This window comes from Oncorhynchus kisutch, linkage group LG4 (genome assembly GCF_002021735.2).
Source record: "Oncorhynchus kisutch isolate 150728-3 linkage group LG4, Okis_V2, whole genome shotgun sequence".
Taxonomy (NCBI): Eukaryota; Metazoa; Chordata; class Actinopteri; order Salmoniformes; family Salmonidae; genus Oncorhynchus; species Oncorhynchus kisutch.
In genome coordinates, this window is record NC_034177.2 from 71,330,881 (window position 1) to 71,346,527 (window position 15,647).

The 15,647-nt window shown below is 42.7% G+C and overlaps 1 protein-coding gene across 3 annotated transcripts in view; it reads right to left on the bottom strand.

The window, feature by feature from the left end:
* Nucleotides 1-15,647, bottom strand: part of LOC109889943 (cGMP-dependent protein kinase 1) — a 134,832-nt gene that overhangs the window by 39,047 nt on the left and 80,138 nt on the right. For all 3 annotated transcript variants that reach the window (XM_020481795.2, XM_020481796.2, XM_020481794.2), the window contains exon 4: nucleotides 41-146. In XM_020481795.2, coding sequence (XP_020337384.1) covers nucleotides 41-146 — 106 coding nt within the window. The remainder of the gene's footprint in view (nucleotides 1-40; nucleotides 147-15,647) is intronic.

The window sequence follows — 15,647 nt, forward strand, 5'->3', positions numbered from 1 at the left end:
TAGCTATATACAGGGAATTTATAGTATTTCTGTTCCTCACCTTTTTAAAAAGTCCATGTATTCGGTGTGTTTGATCAGGCCCGTCCTCATCATAATAGTCTGAAAGCATTGTCGGTCGATGGCCCATAACTTCACATTGGTGAGAGCTGGAGAGGGAGAACATGGAGAAGAAAGGAGTGATCAGAATAGTCAGGAAGAAACATGGATACCAGGTCATGTTCACAATATAATGAGATATCATCATTAACCAGGTGTCTACTTGGACAACATGAGTGCACTTTTGAGAGAGATGAGGAGAGAAAGAACTTAAACCGGCCCAGGCTATCCCATAAGAACCCACCGCAGAAAGGCTATTAGAATGACTTCCATCACTGATGAATGGATTAATTTGGCTGACCATGTCTGTGCATGTTCATCTGTTTGTTGCTTTGCCTGTTTGTTCTGATCCTGACCTGTCTACTTGGATGTCTGTGTCACTGTAACACTGACTCCTCCTCTTCTAATCAGAACACACACAAACACCAATTAATTGACAAACAGACACTTAAGGGTAGGCAAGATAACACACACACACCCACCCACATACTTCCAAGGAGCAACAGTTAAGCCCACTGTTTTCTGTGTGATCAAACACTGCCAGACCACAGGAGAGATTCTCTCATTAGATGGTCAGGCTCTTTTTAGTCCCAGTTAGATCAGTTTTCTTCACAGGCTGAAACTGTCTGCAGACCTTGTACCAACTAATTAGGAAGGAGACTGTGCATCCTTCTTTTTTATTTTTTTTATTTTACCCCCTTTTCTCATCCAATTTCGTGGTATCCAATTGTTAGTAGTTACTATCTTGTCTCATCGCTACAACTCCCGTACATGCTCGGGAGAGACGAAGGTTGAAAGACCTGCATCCTCCGATACACAACCCAACCAAGCCGCACTGCTTCTTAACACAGCGCACATCCAACCCAGGAGCCAGCCGCACCAATGTGTCGGAGGAAACACCGTGCACCTGGCAACCTGGTTAGCGTGCACAGCGCCCGGCCCGCCACAGGAGTCGCTAGTGCGCGATGAGACAAGGATATCCCTGCCGGCCAAACCCTCCCTAACCTGGACGACGCTAGGCCAATTGTGCGTCGCCCCACGGACTGCGATGCAGTGCCCTAGACCACTGCGCCACCCGGGAGGCCCACAATGCATCCTTCTTTAAGCACTAAATAACTAAAACACATTCCAAAAACCTATTTCTCTTGGGCCTAAATAACTCACAAACACGGAGCTGAAACACTGGTTAAATGGACGCAATATGGCAGATGGAAATTTCACAGCCTAGCAGAAGTCTTAGTGAAGCCACAGTATCACCCTTTTGTTGTCAGCTTTCCAGTACTATCAGGCTGTATGAAATCAAGCGATCCAACCTATGATTACTAGGGAACAGACCGCCATTCCAGACCTCTAGAAGAGGGCTAGAAAATATTTTGGAGTAACATTCCTGTTAGGTGCTAAAGAAACAGCTGTTAAGAGGAGTGACGTAGTTGTGTAAACACAGAGCCAACAGAGTGCTACGGCAGTGAGTGGGCAATTCACAGGGCATGGAGAAATCAGATATTGAGAGGCCAGGAGCGCATTGCAGTGAGGGTAAGTGGGTTATTTGGAGACTTGACTAAATTGCAGTGAGACTTAGGGAGCTAGTTAGCCTGCAATGTGTGTAGATGAATGTCTTAATGCTTGTGGGCCGTTCAGCCATTAGCTCGACAGCGTACTAAAGCCACTCCAGGCCCTGGGTTGACAACAGGCAGGGATGGAGGTGGAATGTGAAGGGTCTTGAGAAGTGTGGGAGTCTGGTAGTGAGGGAATTATGTTGAAGCAGACTGAGAATACATGCATGATGCATACTGCATATAACGTACAAGCAAAAATGTGTGTTGATCTCTAAGCACACGCACCAACGCACACACAGGGACGCACCCTTGGGAGCTCATCCATTAAAGAGATTGGAACAACACTATTGCAACCACAAAAAAGGTGTGTGATCAAGTCTGCTATGAAGGCCCACCAGGATTTATGTTCCCCACAGCATACAAAGTGTGATCTTTCAGCCACAGTCTCCTCTTCCTCTACCTTGTCCTTGACAGGCCCATATATATTTCATTTTTTTAACTTTCCCCCCTTTTTCGTGGTCCAATTGGTAGTTAAAGTCTTGTCTCATCGCTGCAACTCCCCTACGGACCTGGGAGAGGTGAAGGAGAGCCATGCGCCCTCCGAAACACGACCCTGTCAAGCTGCACTGCTTCTTGACACACTGCTTGTTTAACCCGGAAGCCAGCCACACGAATGTGTCAGAGGAAACACTGTCCAACTGACGATCAAAGTCAGCTTGCAGGCGCCTGGCACAACCACAAGGAGTCGCTAGAGCACGTCGAGACAAGGAAATCCCAGCCGGCCAAACCCTCCCATAACCGGGCAACACTGGGCCAATTATGTGCCGCCTCATGGGTCTCCGTGGCCCATACACCCCTCCCCCCCACTTTCCCTATCTTAAAAAGGCAGTAGCTTTGCCCTGATAGTTTGTAGTCGTTTCCCCTCCCCCTTCTTAATCTGTCCCACTTGCTCTCGGGAGTTTCCTGTTATCATGCTAGCAAGTAAAAGTGCAGTGATGCCACCATCCCTCAGAAGCACCTGTTCATAGAACATCTGTTCTGATTCATATAAGGCATCATCCAAATTATAGAGTTGTAAGGTCAATGTTTCCCTTAACATTATCTGTCTCTTTCCCTCTTTTAGTTTCACTTGAACTGTTTCCCATACAAATATGATCGATTGAGCTGTTGATTGGGATTATCACAAAGCCTGTGTGTAATCAAGGATGTGTGTAATCAAGGATCAGTTGATTTGCCTTGTGTCACCCTCAGGGAGAGAACAGCTTTGTTTAAGCCCTTATACAGCAACTGAGGTCAGAGCTCTGTTTGTCAGTGGCTGGAGAGAAAACGTCACAGAGCAAAGGAGAAAGGGTTGAACAGAATTACTTTGTCCAAAGTCACCAGAATAAAAAAGTATTTGAATATCTTTCCTTCTGAATGTAAGTCGCACCATTTATATACAAGTGGGGTGACTGCCAAAATTATTTGTAATGTAATTCAATACAATAGAATAATGTCAGTGTAACTTTGTTTTTTAATAGAAGGCAGCAAAAAATTACATGTTTTAATTTGTGTACTGGTATTGTTCAATGTTTTAAAAAAGAAGCAGCCAAATGTTAAATCATCACACCATTGTACTCTCATGGTAAATGTTCTCTATGAAGTTGAAAATGACTCCAGTATCTTTGAAACACAGTCCCTCTCTGGTCCCGGATGGCTGTGATACACAGCGCTGCTGCAGTTGCTTTGTAAAGCTGTATGGCACCAGGATTATAATGAGTTGTGACACCCCCTCATGTCAGTTTCAGAAGAACAAAGACAACCATGATAAAATACACATAAATAAGCAACTTTGTGAATATTCTTACACAGTTCAAGTCACATAATCCTGACTGTCCAATGGAGGGAGAACAATACAATAGCAGGGAGAAGAGACACACAGCATACATACAACTGCATCTCCTGGGGAACACAGCAGAAAAAAGCATACCAACAAAGGGTGGAGGACAATTGTTCATATCCAACTCTAAGGACTATGAAAAAGAGTGCCAACTTGTACCGTTCTCATTAGGAACAAAAGTCCAGAGTGCCTGGGTATAGAAAGGATACTGAGTTTATGAACCTAGACTCCTAGGTTCACAGGCACTGTTTCACTCAGAAGTAAGGGAGAATTAGATAGTCACACTTTGAGAGTTAAAGGTCACACTTTGTATAGTGGACTGAGGGTTTTCTACAACAGTCATACCCCACTATTATAATGGAGGATAGACGGACTGTATTTCTCTCCCTATCTTTCTCTGATTTTGCCTCTTTAACCCCCCCCCCCCCCCCCCCCCGCTGACTCTCTATCAACCCCCCCTCTCTTTCTATGAATCTCTCTCCTTTCTCTCCCTGTAGCCCCATTTCCCCTCATCATACTCTATAATTATATCACTGTGGCATGGAAAGGCAAATGTGTTGGAATACTGAAGGAATATTAATTAACATGCATCTTTATCCGAACCTTCGGAGCAGTGGTGGTCATTAGGGTATTAGCTACTCTGAGAATTATCATAAGTCCCTCTCTGTAATTAACCTGATGATAGATAGGCAGCTCTGAGAGGACAGGGGGCTTGTATGTCTCAACTACTGCTGCTGTTGGGCACAAAATGTGGTCTGAACATTCACAATGAGAAGTGGCATGCTGTCATACTATTGTGGTGTACGACATGGAGGAGCTTTCTGTTGGTATACATGTTCATTCTCTTCATTCACTCTTACTTTGTGGCTCACACCGCATATCACCATCTTTCACTATTGTCCTCTCTTGTCCCTCTCTCTCAATTCAATTGACATTTTTTAGGCACTTTATTGGCATGGGAAGCATTTGTTTACATTGCCAAAGCAAGTGAAATACAGAAACAAAAGTGAAATAAACAAAAGTAAACATTACACTCACAAAAGTTCCAAAATAATACATTCATTTCAAATGTCATATTATGTCTGTAATGAGTGAAAATAGTTCAAGTACAAAGGAGAAAATAAATAAAGGTTGTATTTACAAAGGTGTTTGTTCTTCACTGGTTGCCCTTTTCTTGTGAGAGCAGATCCCAAATCTTGCTGTTGTGATGGCACACTGTGGTATTTCACCCAACAGATATGGGAGTTTATCAAAATTGGATTTGTTTTTGAATTCTTTGTATGTCTGTGTAATCGGAGAGAAAAATGTGTCTCTAATATGGTCATACATTTGACAGGATGTTAGGAAGTGCAGCTCGGTTTCCACCTCATATTGTGGGAAGTGTGCTCTTCTCTTGAGAACCAGGTCTTCCTTTGGCAGCCTTTCTCAATAGAAAGGCTATGCTCACTGAGTCTGTACATAGTCAAAGATTTCCTTAATTTTGGGTCAGTCATTCCTCCACTGTGTACTCCCTGTTTAGGGCCAAATAGCATTCTAGTTTTCTCCGTTTTTTTGCAAATTCTTTCCAACATGTCAAGTATTTGTCTTTTAGTTTTCTCATGATTTGGTTGGGTCTAATTGTGTTGCTGTCCTGGAGCACCTTGGGGTCTGTTTGTGAACAGAGTCCCAGGACCATCTTGCTTTCTTTAACCTTTATTTAACTAGGCAGGTCAGTTAAGAACAAATTATTATTTTCAATGTCAGCCTAGGAACAGTGTTAACTGCCTTATTCAGGGTTAGAAAGACAGATTTTTTACCTTGTCAGCGCAGGGATTTGATCTTGCAACCTTTCGGTTACTAGTCCAACACTCTAGCCACTATGCTACCTGCCACCTAGGAGGCTAATCTCCAAGGTTCATTGTTCGGTAGGTGATGGCTTTGTCATGGAAGGTTTGGGAATCGCTAGAATTCTGGATTTTGATAATTAGCGGGTATCGGCCAAATTCGGCTCTGCATGCATTATTTGTTGCTTTACGTTGTACACGGGATATTTTTGCAGAATTCTGCATGCAGAGTCTCAATTAGGTGTTTATCCTATTTTGTAAAATCTTGGTTGGTGAGTGGACCCCAGATCTCACAACTATAAAGGGCAATGGGTTCTATAACTGATTCAAGTATTTTTGCCAGATCCTAATTAGTATGTCAAATTTTATGTTCCTTTTGATGGCACAGAAGGTCTTTCTTGCCTTGTCTCTCAGATTGTTCACAGCTTTGTGGAAGTTACCTGTGGCGCTGATGTTTGGGCCGAGGTATGTATAGTTTTTTGTGTGCTTTAGGGCAACAGTGTCTAGATGGAATTTGGTTTTTATGGTCCTGGCAACTGGACCATTTTTGGAACACCATTATTTTTGTCTTACTGAGATTTACTGTCAGGGCCCAGGTCTGACAGAATCTGTGCAGAAGGCTTAGGTGCTGCTGTAGCCACTCCTTGGTTCGGGACAGAAGAATCGGATCATTAGCAAACAGTAGACATTTAACTTCAGATTCTAGTAGGGTGAGGCCGGGTGTAGCAGCCTGTTCTAGTGCCCTCGCAAATATGTTGATATACACTACCATTCAAAAGTTTGGGGTCAGTTAGAAATGTCCTTGTTTTTGAAAGAAAATCACATTTTTTGTCAATTAAAATAACATAAAATTGATCAGAAATACAGTGTAGACATTGTTAATGTTGTAAATGAATATTGTAGCTGGAAACGGCTGTTTCTTTTATGGAATATCTACATAGGCATACAGAGGCCCATTATCGGCAACCATCACGTCTGTGTTCCAATGGCAATTAGCTAATCCAAGTTTATCGTTTTAATGGGCTAATTGACAATTTTGCAATTATGTTAGCACAGCTGAAAACTGTTGGTCTGATTAAAGAAGCAATAAAACGGGCCTTCTTTAGACTAGTTGAGTATCTGGAGCATCAGCAATTGTGGGTTCGATTACAGGCTACTCAAAATGGACAGAAACAAAGACCTTTCTCCTGAAACTCTTCAGTCTATTCTTGTTCTGAGAAATGAAGGCTATTCCATGTGAGAAATTGCCAAGAATCTGAAGATCTGGTACAACGCTGTGTACTACTCCCTTCACAGAACAGCAAAACTGTCTCTAACCAAAATAGAAAGGGGAGTGGGATGCCCCGGTGCACAACTGAACAAGAGGACATGTACATTAGAGTGTCTAGTTTGAACAACAGACGCCTCACAAGTCCTCAACTGGCAGCTTCATTAAATTGTACCTGCAAAACACCAGTCTCAATGTCAACAGTGAAGACACGAGTCTGGGATTCTGGCCTTCTAGGCAGAGTTGGAAAGAAAAAGCCATATCTCAGACTGGCCAATAAAAATAAAAGATTAAGATGGGCAAAAAAATACAGACACTGGACAGAGGAACACTGCCTAGAAGGCCAGCATCCCAGAGTCGCCTCTTCACTGTTAACGTTGGGACTGGTGTGTTGCAGGTACTATTTAAACTTTTGAACGGTAGGGTGTGCAGGGTGAATACGTGGTCTGTTGTACGGTCATTTGTATGGTCATTTGGTAAGCCAAATTGACATTTGCGCAGCACATTGTTTTCACCGAGGAAATGTACGAGTCCGCTGTTAACAATAATACAGGGGATTTTCCCAAAGTTGCTGTTGACTCTTCCCACGGTAGTTATTGGGGTCAAATTTGTCTCCACTTTTGTGGATTGGGGTGATCAGTCCTTGGTTCCAAATATTGGGAAATATGCCAGAGCTGAGGATGATGTTAAAGAGTTTAAGAATAGCCCATTGGAATTTTTGGACTGTATATTGTATAATTTCATTTAGAATACCATCAATCTCACAGGCCTTTTTGGGTTGGAGGGTTTGTATTTTGTCCTGTAGGTCATTCAATGTAATTGGAAGATCCAGTGGTTTCTGCTAGTCTTTAATTATAAGATTCACAATTGATCACGTATACATTTTTGCTGTTTGTTCCTTGTTATAGAGCCCCCCCCAAAAAATTGGAGAAGTAGTTTATCCATACATCTCCATTTTGGATAGATACAGTTGAAGTCGGAAATGTACATACACCTTAGCCAAATACATTTAAACTCAGTTTTTCACAATTCCTGACATTTAATCCGAGTAAAGATTCCCTGTCTTAGGTCAGTTAGGATCACCACTTTGTTTTAAGAATGTGAAATGTCCGAATAATAGTAGAGAATTATTTTTTTCAGCTTTTATTTCTTTCATCACATTCCCAGTGGGTCAGAAGTTTACATACACTCAAATAGTATTTGGTAGCATTGCCTTTAAATTGTTTAACTTGGGTCAAACGTTTTGGGTAGCCTTCCACAAGCTTCCCACAATAAGTTGGTTGGCCCATTCCTCCTGACAGAGCTGGTGTAACTGAGTCAGGTTTGTAGGCCTCTTTGCTCACACATGCTTTTTCAGTTCTGCCCACAAATGTTCTATAGGATTGAGGCCAGGGCTTTGTGATGGCCACTCCAATACCTTGACTTTGTTGTCCTTAAGCCATTTTGCCACAACTTTGGTAGTTTGCTTGGGGTCATTGTCCATTTGGAAGATCACTCTTTAACTTCCTAACTGATGTCTTGAGATTTTGCTTCAATATATCCCCAAAATGTTTTCCCTCATGATGCCATCTATTTTGTGAAGTGCACCAGTCCCTCCTGCAGCAAAGCACCCCCACAACATGATGCTGCCACCCCGTGCTTCCCGGTTGGGATGGTGTTCTTTTGCTTGCAAGCCTCCCCCTTTTTCTTCCAAACATGACAATGGTCGATCTTTGTTCCCATGTGCAGTTGCAAACCGTAGTCTGGCTTTCTAATGGTGGTTTTGGAGCAGTGGCTTCTTCCTTGCTGAGCAGCCTTTCAGGTTGTGTCGATATAGGACTCAATTTACTGTGGATATACATACCTTTGTCCCTGTTTCTTACAGCATCTTCACAAGGTCGTTTGCTATTGTTCTGGGATTGATTTGCGCTTTTCGCACCAAAGTACATTCATCTCTAGGAGGCAGAACGTGTCTCCTTCCTGAGCGGTATATGACAGCTGCGTGGTCCCATGGTGTTTATAATTTCATACTATTGTTTGTACATATTAACGTGGTACCTTCAGGTGTCTGGAAATTGCTCACAAGGATGAACCAGACTTGTGGAGGTCTACAATTTTTTTCTGATGTCTTGGTTGATTTCTTTGGATATTCCCATGATGTCAAGCAAAGAGGCACGGAGTTTGAAGGTAGGCCTTCAAATCCACGGGTACACCTCCAATTGACTCAGATGATGTCAATTAGCCTATCAGAAGCTTCTAAAGCCATGACATCATTTTCTGTTTAAAGGCTAAGTCAATTTTGCGTATGCAAACTTCTGACCTACTGGAATTGCGATACAGTGAAATAATCTGTCTGTAAACAATTGTTGGGAAAAATGACTTATGTCATGCACAAAGTAGATGTCCTAACCAACTTGCAAAAACTACAGTTTGTTAAAAATACATTTGTGTAGTGTTTGAAAAACAAGTTTTAATGATGCCAACCTAAGTGTATGTAAACTTCCGACTTCAACTGTAACTATTTGTGTTGTTGTTTGTTTAGAATTCCAATTTTCCCAGAAGTGTTTTGACTCTATAGATTCTTCAGTTAAATTGAGCTGATTTCTCACGTGCTGTTCCTTCTTTTTCCGTAGTGTATTTCTGTATTATTTTAGTGATTCACCATAGTGAAGGCTCAGGTTTTCTAGGTCTCTATGTTTTTGGCTGGATAGGTTTCTCAATTCTTTCTTAGGTTTTTGCATTCTTCATCAAACCATTGTCATTGTTGTTAATTTTCTTAGGTCGTCTGCTTGAAATGTTTGATTTGATAGGGAAGCTGAGAGGTCGCATACACTGTTTAGGTTTTCTACTGCTAAGCTTACACCTTCACTATTGCAGTCAAACATTTTTGAATTTCTTGTTGCCTAATTGTTTCTTGGTAGATTTCCACACTACTTCCATTCCATCTATAGCATTTCTAGATAGTATTCAGTTCATTTGACTTTGATGACTCCTGATTCAGCATAGCTCTGTTCAAGTAGAGTGTGATTTTGCTGTGATCTGATACGGGTGTCTGTGGACTGACTGTGAATGCTCTAAGAGACTCTGGGTTGAGGTCAGTAGTCTTGCCATGCCCTGATCTGTTTCACCTGTCCTTGTGCTTGTCTCCACCGCCTCCAGGTGTTGCCCATCTTCCCCAATTATCATCTGGGTATTTATACCTGTGTTTTCTGTCTGTGCCAGTTCATCTTGTTTGTCAAGATTACCAGCATTTGTCCTGTCAGCGCATGTCTTTGTCCAGAAGCTTTTATCGTCCTCCTGGTTTTTGACCCTTGACTGTCCTGACACTGTATCTGCCCTCCTGACCACTCTGCCTGTCCCTGAGACTGCCTGCCATCCTGTACCTTTGCTCCTACTCTAGATTATCAACCCCTACCTGCCTTGACCTGTTGTTTGCCTGCCCCTGTTACAATAAACATTGTTACTTCACACAGTCTGCACTTGGGTCTTACCTTGATACCTGATAGTCTACAATTCTACTGCCAAGAAATGAGCTATAGGTGTACCTATCAAAGGGGTTCCCTCGAAGCCTACCATAGACTATGTACATACCCACGGTCCGACAGAGCTGCAGGAGTTGGAGCCCATTTTTGTTGGTTATGTTGTCGTAATTGTGTCCAGGGGTCATATGGTGGAGGGAATGCTGTCACCTCCAGGTAGGTGTTTGTCCCCCTGTGTGCTGTGGGATTCAGGTTCTTGTCCAGTTCTGTTATTTAGATTGCCACGACTAGTACATTTCCCTGGGCCTGTAAATTGTCCTCTAGGATGGAGAAGCTGTCATCATTAAAGTATGGGGATTCTAAAGGGGGGGATATATGTAGCACACATGAGGACATTTCTCTCTGTGATAATTTCCTTAATTTCTAGCCAGATGTAAAATGTTCCTGTTTTGACTCATTTAATAGAAGGATTAGGTCTGCTCTATACCAAATTAGCATTCCCCCTGGGTCTCTTCCCTGTTTCACACCTGGTAGTTTGGTGAATGGTGTTTTTATGTAGTTTAGGCCAGGACCATCACAGTAGGAGTGAGCAGAGCATGTTGAGCATCTGATACATACCTCTTAGGTTGCAGGATGGGGCTTGGGGTTGGGCCTGTTACTGTGCTCACGGCCTGGGTATATGTCTGCTGTCATGTTGAGGTTCTTGCCGCAGGGGCGGGGGGCATGGGGTGGGCAGAAGGGGCATAGGTCGGATATGGGGGGGCCTATATAGGATTTTATTTTATTTTTTATTTTATTTCACCTTTATTTAACCAGGTAGGCTAGTTGAGAACAAGTCTAATTTGCAACTGCGACCTGGCCAGGATAAAGCATAGCAATTTGACACATACAACAACACCGAGTTACACATGGAATAAACAAAACGTACAGTCAATAATACAGTAGAACAAAAGAAAACAAAAAGTCTATATACAGTGAGTGCAAATGAGGTAAGTTAAGGAAATAAATAGGCCATGGTGGCGAAGTAATTACAATAAAGCAATTAAACACTGGAATGGTAGATCGGCAGAAGATGAATGTGCAGGTAGAGATACTGGGGTGCAAAGGAGCAAAATAAATAATAAATACCAGTATGGGGTTGAGGTAGGTAGATAGATGGGCTGTTTACAGATAGGCTAAGTACAGGTGCAGTGATCTGTAAACTGCTCTGACAGCTGGTGCTTAAAGATAGTGAGGGAGATGTGAGTCTCCAGCTTCAGAGATTTTTGCAATTCGTTCCAGTCATGGGCAGCAGAGAACTGGAAGGAAAGACGACCAAAGGAGGAATTGGCTTTGGGGGTGACCAGTGAGATATACCTGCTGGTGCGCGTGCTACGAGTGGGTGCTGCCATGGTGACCAGCGAACTGAGATAAGGCGGGGCTTTACCTAGGATGTGGCAAGGGTTATCTTGGGGTGGTCTTATCTGGTTCGGGTGTGGCTGGTGATGCTGTGGTCTGGGTGTAGGTCCTCTTGGTGTGGGTCTCTCGGTGCAGGACCTTCAGGAGGGGGTCTTGCAGTTCTGGGAGGGTGTCTCGCTGGTCTCGGCGGGGTGTCCGTTGCTCTGTTGCTCCTGTGTGAGGTGCTGGGGCTACGGTTGAGGGTGATGTCCTTCAGGGTCCTGGCAAAAGTTAGGATTGCTACCTTGCAGAGGTGGACCTGGTCATAAAGGCTGTTCAAGTTCAGGGTGGAGTGGTGGGCCAGGTAGACATTAGGTTTTGAGTCACAGCCTTGCGAAATGCTTGCATTCACCCGCTGCATGGTAGCAGGCTGAACGTATTTTCGTGGTTCCAGGGTGGAGATAACCACTTGTGCGTTGGGGAAAGTGGAAGTAGCTTTTTCAATCACTCCCTTGAGTGCTGAGGCCACCCTTTCCTCCTGGGCCCTCAGGTCATTTGTGCCGTGTGAATTATGATGTAGCTGGGGGACCCTAGTCTGTCTTCTGACAACAGTTCCAAGGCATGCCTAGTGTTTGAGCACCAGAGTTCAGCCACTTTGTGTTTCTCTCTCTCCACACCACACTTCCCTTAATCTCTCTCTCTCACTATCACCCCTCTCCACTCCTCCGCTCTCTTTCTCTCTCTCATCTCAGGGGAAGATCCTAGGGCATTAACCGTAGGGCCAATGGAGTCTGTCTGAGAGCCGTAGGGTGTAAAAGACTGCTTGAGAGGCTTAATTTTCTCCCTCCCAAAAGTCATTAATAACTCCAGTCTTATTTGATTATATCTGCATGAGTTCTTAAGAGCGTGAGAAATTTTGACAGGCCATTTTGACCAGGCAAAGTAGAACAGAGCTCAAAACAACGCTAATGGAAAATAGAAAGCATCTTACTAACAATGCACACTGAAATGTTGGGCTATAGTCTCAAACAATGAATTGACTCTTTGCTGAACAATTATGGATGGTAACACTTGAACTGTAAGAATGTGTATTTTGAATCATTTCTGACCGAAAGATAACATATAACCTTTGATTTACTGTGAATGCATTGCTCCCACTTTCAGTGTCAGTGGTAGTTTTGTGCAAAAACTGGTTGCACTAAAACTTTATCATAACTTAAATGTGCTTGTTACTTTGTCACAGGTGACTGACTGAGTGACTAAATCAGAAGCAAAAGGAAGACAATCTCCCTGCTGCAAATGTTCTCCCCATGTGGGAGAGAGGAATCTATGGCCCTAGAGTGGAGAAGCTGCTAGAGAAAATGTGCCACTGTTCTTCATCCTATCACCACCCACACCCACACCCAACCACCATTTACCCGACTCAGAATACAAAACACTACTGTTCACCACCACATCACATCTAACCGTCTCTACACCAAATGCATATACTGCATACTGCACAATACATCCAGCTATCCAACTGATAATGTATGTCATGCACATAAGCTAGCTGTTAAAAAAGCTCTCCGTTTGGCAATGGTAACACTTTGTTCACTCAAACTGTATGACAATTAACACAGGAAATGATTTAGCCTGAGCTGAAGTGATACTGACTTGCCCATCAGACATGTTAATCACACTGATGTTCCAACTCCATCAAACTAGTGACTATTTTTCTGGAGTAAGACCAAATAACATTGTTCTTGTAGTTAGAGAAGTCACCCTTGGGTTCATGTAGTCAATAAAACACATTTAATGAACTCACAGGAAACTAAACTGGATGGTTAGTGTTTTCTCACAGTGTAGGAGGAATGTCGTTTTGCCCCGGAAACGACCAGTTGTCAGTGTTTGATTGAACAGGGCCCTGATTTTTATTACATGGTGGAGACATGACTTCACCACCCCCACCTGTATAATATTAACAAGACCTCCAAGCCTGCAGTCATCATGTAACTTTGGAGATGTTTTGGAAGTTCACCATTAACATTTTCCCATTACCGGACCAGGTACTTGTCAATGTAAAGTCAGCGTTATCGTAGAAGCAGAGTGGCCCTTCTGAAAGTAGTTTGCAGCATGCACCGTGATTGCAGGTTTGCTAATGTTATTCATGGCCCAGGGATAACACATTACCTCACATCTTGTGACAACAAGATTGCCTTTCTTTTTTTCTTTTTTTACATTGCACAGTGAGTTCGGAATATTCTGGATATTGACCAAACCTCACTACCAGTAGCCAGTTACTGTTCCAATATAGAGGATTGTCAAATTAAAATCATTCCTCTATCTAAGGTATTTTTCTCTCAGAATCAGGGCCCTAGGTTATATCTTTTATAACATCAAATTAAAATATACTATAAATTGAAAAAGCTTGTACAGCAGCACACTGCATCCAGCTCAGAAGCTCTGGGGTTTTATACCCCTTTGCAAAAATATGTCAAGAAACTGACCAGGGAGCCTGGACAGTGACAGTGATTGGACAAGTTTGTGGCCACAGGTAAGAAGAATGAGGGAATGAATTAATGATGAGAAAGAAGTGGTTTGAAGGGGATGGGTGGTTTGAGGGGATGGGTGGTTTGAGGGGTTGATTGGTTTGAGGGGATGTGTGGTTTGAGGGGATGGGTGGTTTGAGGGGACCTGTGATCTGAGTACAGTTGAGACAGGCTGATAAGTGATTGACTTGACATTTGGTGCGTTGATAGCTAAAGGCCAAACTTACTGAGGTGCAAACTCTCCACATTTGCACATGCCTGCTATTAATAAAGGAAATGAAAAATGAGAGGTAAGACAAAAGTGCAAATGGGGTGAAAGTTAAAACCAAGGCAAAGAATATCTGGTATCTATTATCTATCTTTCCATGGAAAAGATCTAACATAAGAAATAGCATATGACCTCGTTGAGACTAACAAAAGGTCCCCAGGTGTCAGACACCAACCCTATATCGCTGTCTAAACACACACGCATGCACGCACACACACACACACACCTCTGACATTTGTTAGTCTCAACAAGGTCATATGCTATTTCTTGGGGGTTTAGGGTTAAGGTTAGAATTAGTGTTAGGGTTAGAATTAGGTTTAGGGTTAGGAGCTAGGGTTAGTTTTAGTGTTAGGATTAGGAGCTAGGGTTAGTTTTAGTGTTAGGATTAGGAGCTAGGGTAATGTTTTGGTTAAGGTTAGATTTTGGGGGTTACGGTAAGGGTTAGGGTTAGGTTTAAGGAAAATAGGGAGTGGGAGTGAATTGTGTGTTTCCGCAAGGTTAGTTATACGTGTGTGTGTGTGTGTGTGTGTGTGTGTGTGTGTGTGTGTGTGTGTGTGTGTGTGTGTGTGTGTGTGTGTGTGTGTGTGTGTGTGTGTGTGTGTGTGTGTGTGTGTGGCTTGGCCCTTACTTACAGTATGTGCTCTATGTCACCTGGGGCTGCATGGCAAATGGCCCATCAAAACACAAAGGACAATGCCCAAGGACTAGTCAGCCATTCCCACTCCGAGGGCCCAAAATGTAAATCTCTGAAACAGTATCCAGAGGACTGACTATTGAATGTGTGACCGAATAATACTATAGCATCCATGTCTGAAATCTATCTGAAACTTGTCTCCTAAAGAGGACTCTGAAGCTACAGTATCTATCTATCTATCTATCTATCTATCTATCTATCTATCTATCTATCTATCTATCTATCTATCTATCTATCTATCTATCTATATATATGATCTCTGTGGTAACTTGTATTTCTGTACAGTGTGAACTCTGAATTACTCTATGCAAAAGGGTTTTATGGACCTCTCAAGAATTCTGTCTTATTTACATTGGTCTTATCCCCCACACAAGCCTTTACATGCTGTGACACCCTGTGGAGATATGGCCTGGTGGTCAGGTTAATGTCAACTTGGTATAGTTTGATTGGTCAATGGTGTTTGGTTTTGGGTTGAAACAGTTAGACCTTCATTTATGTTATAAATGGAATTAAATGTGCTTCAACACCTGCATTGCTTGCTGTTTGGGGTTTTAGGCTGGGTTTCTGTACAGCACTTTGAGATATCAGCTGATCTACGAAGGGCTATATAAATACATTTTATTTTATTTTATTTAAAACTAACCTACCGATCCTCGACTTCAGTGATGTCATCTATAAAACAGCCTCCAACACTCTAC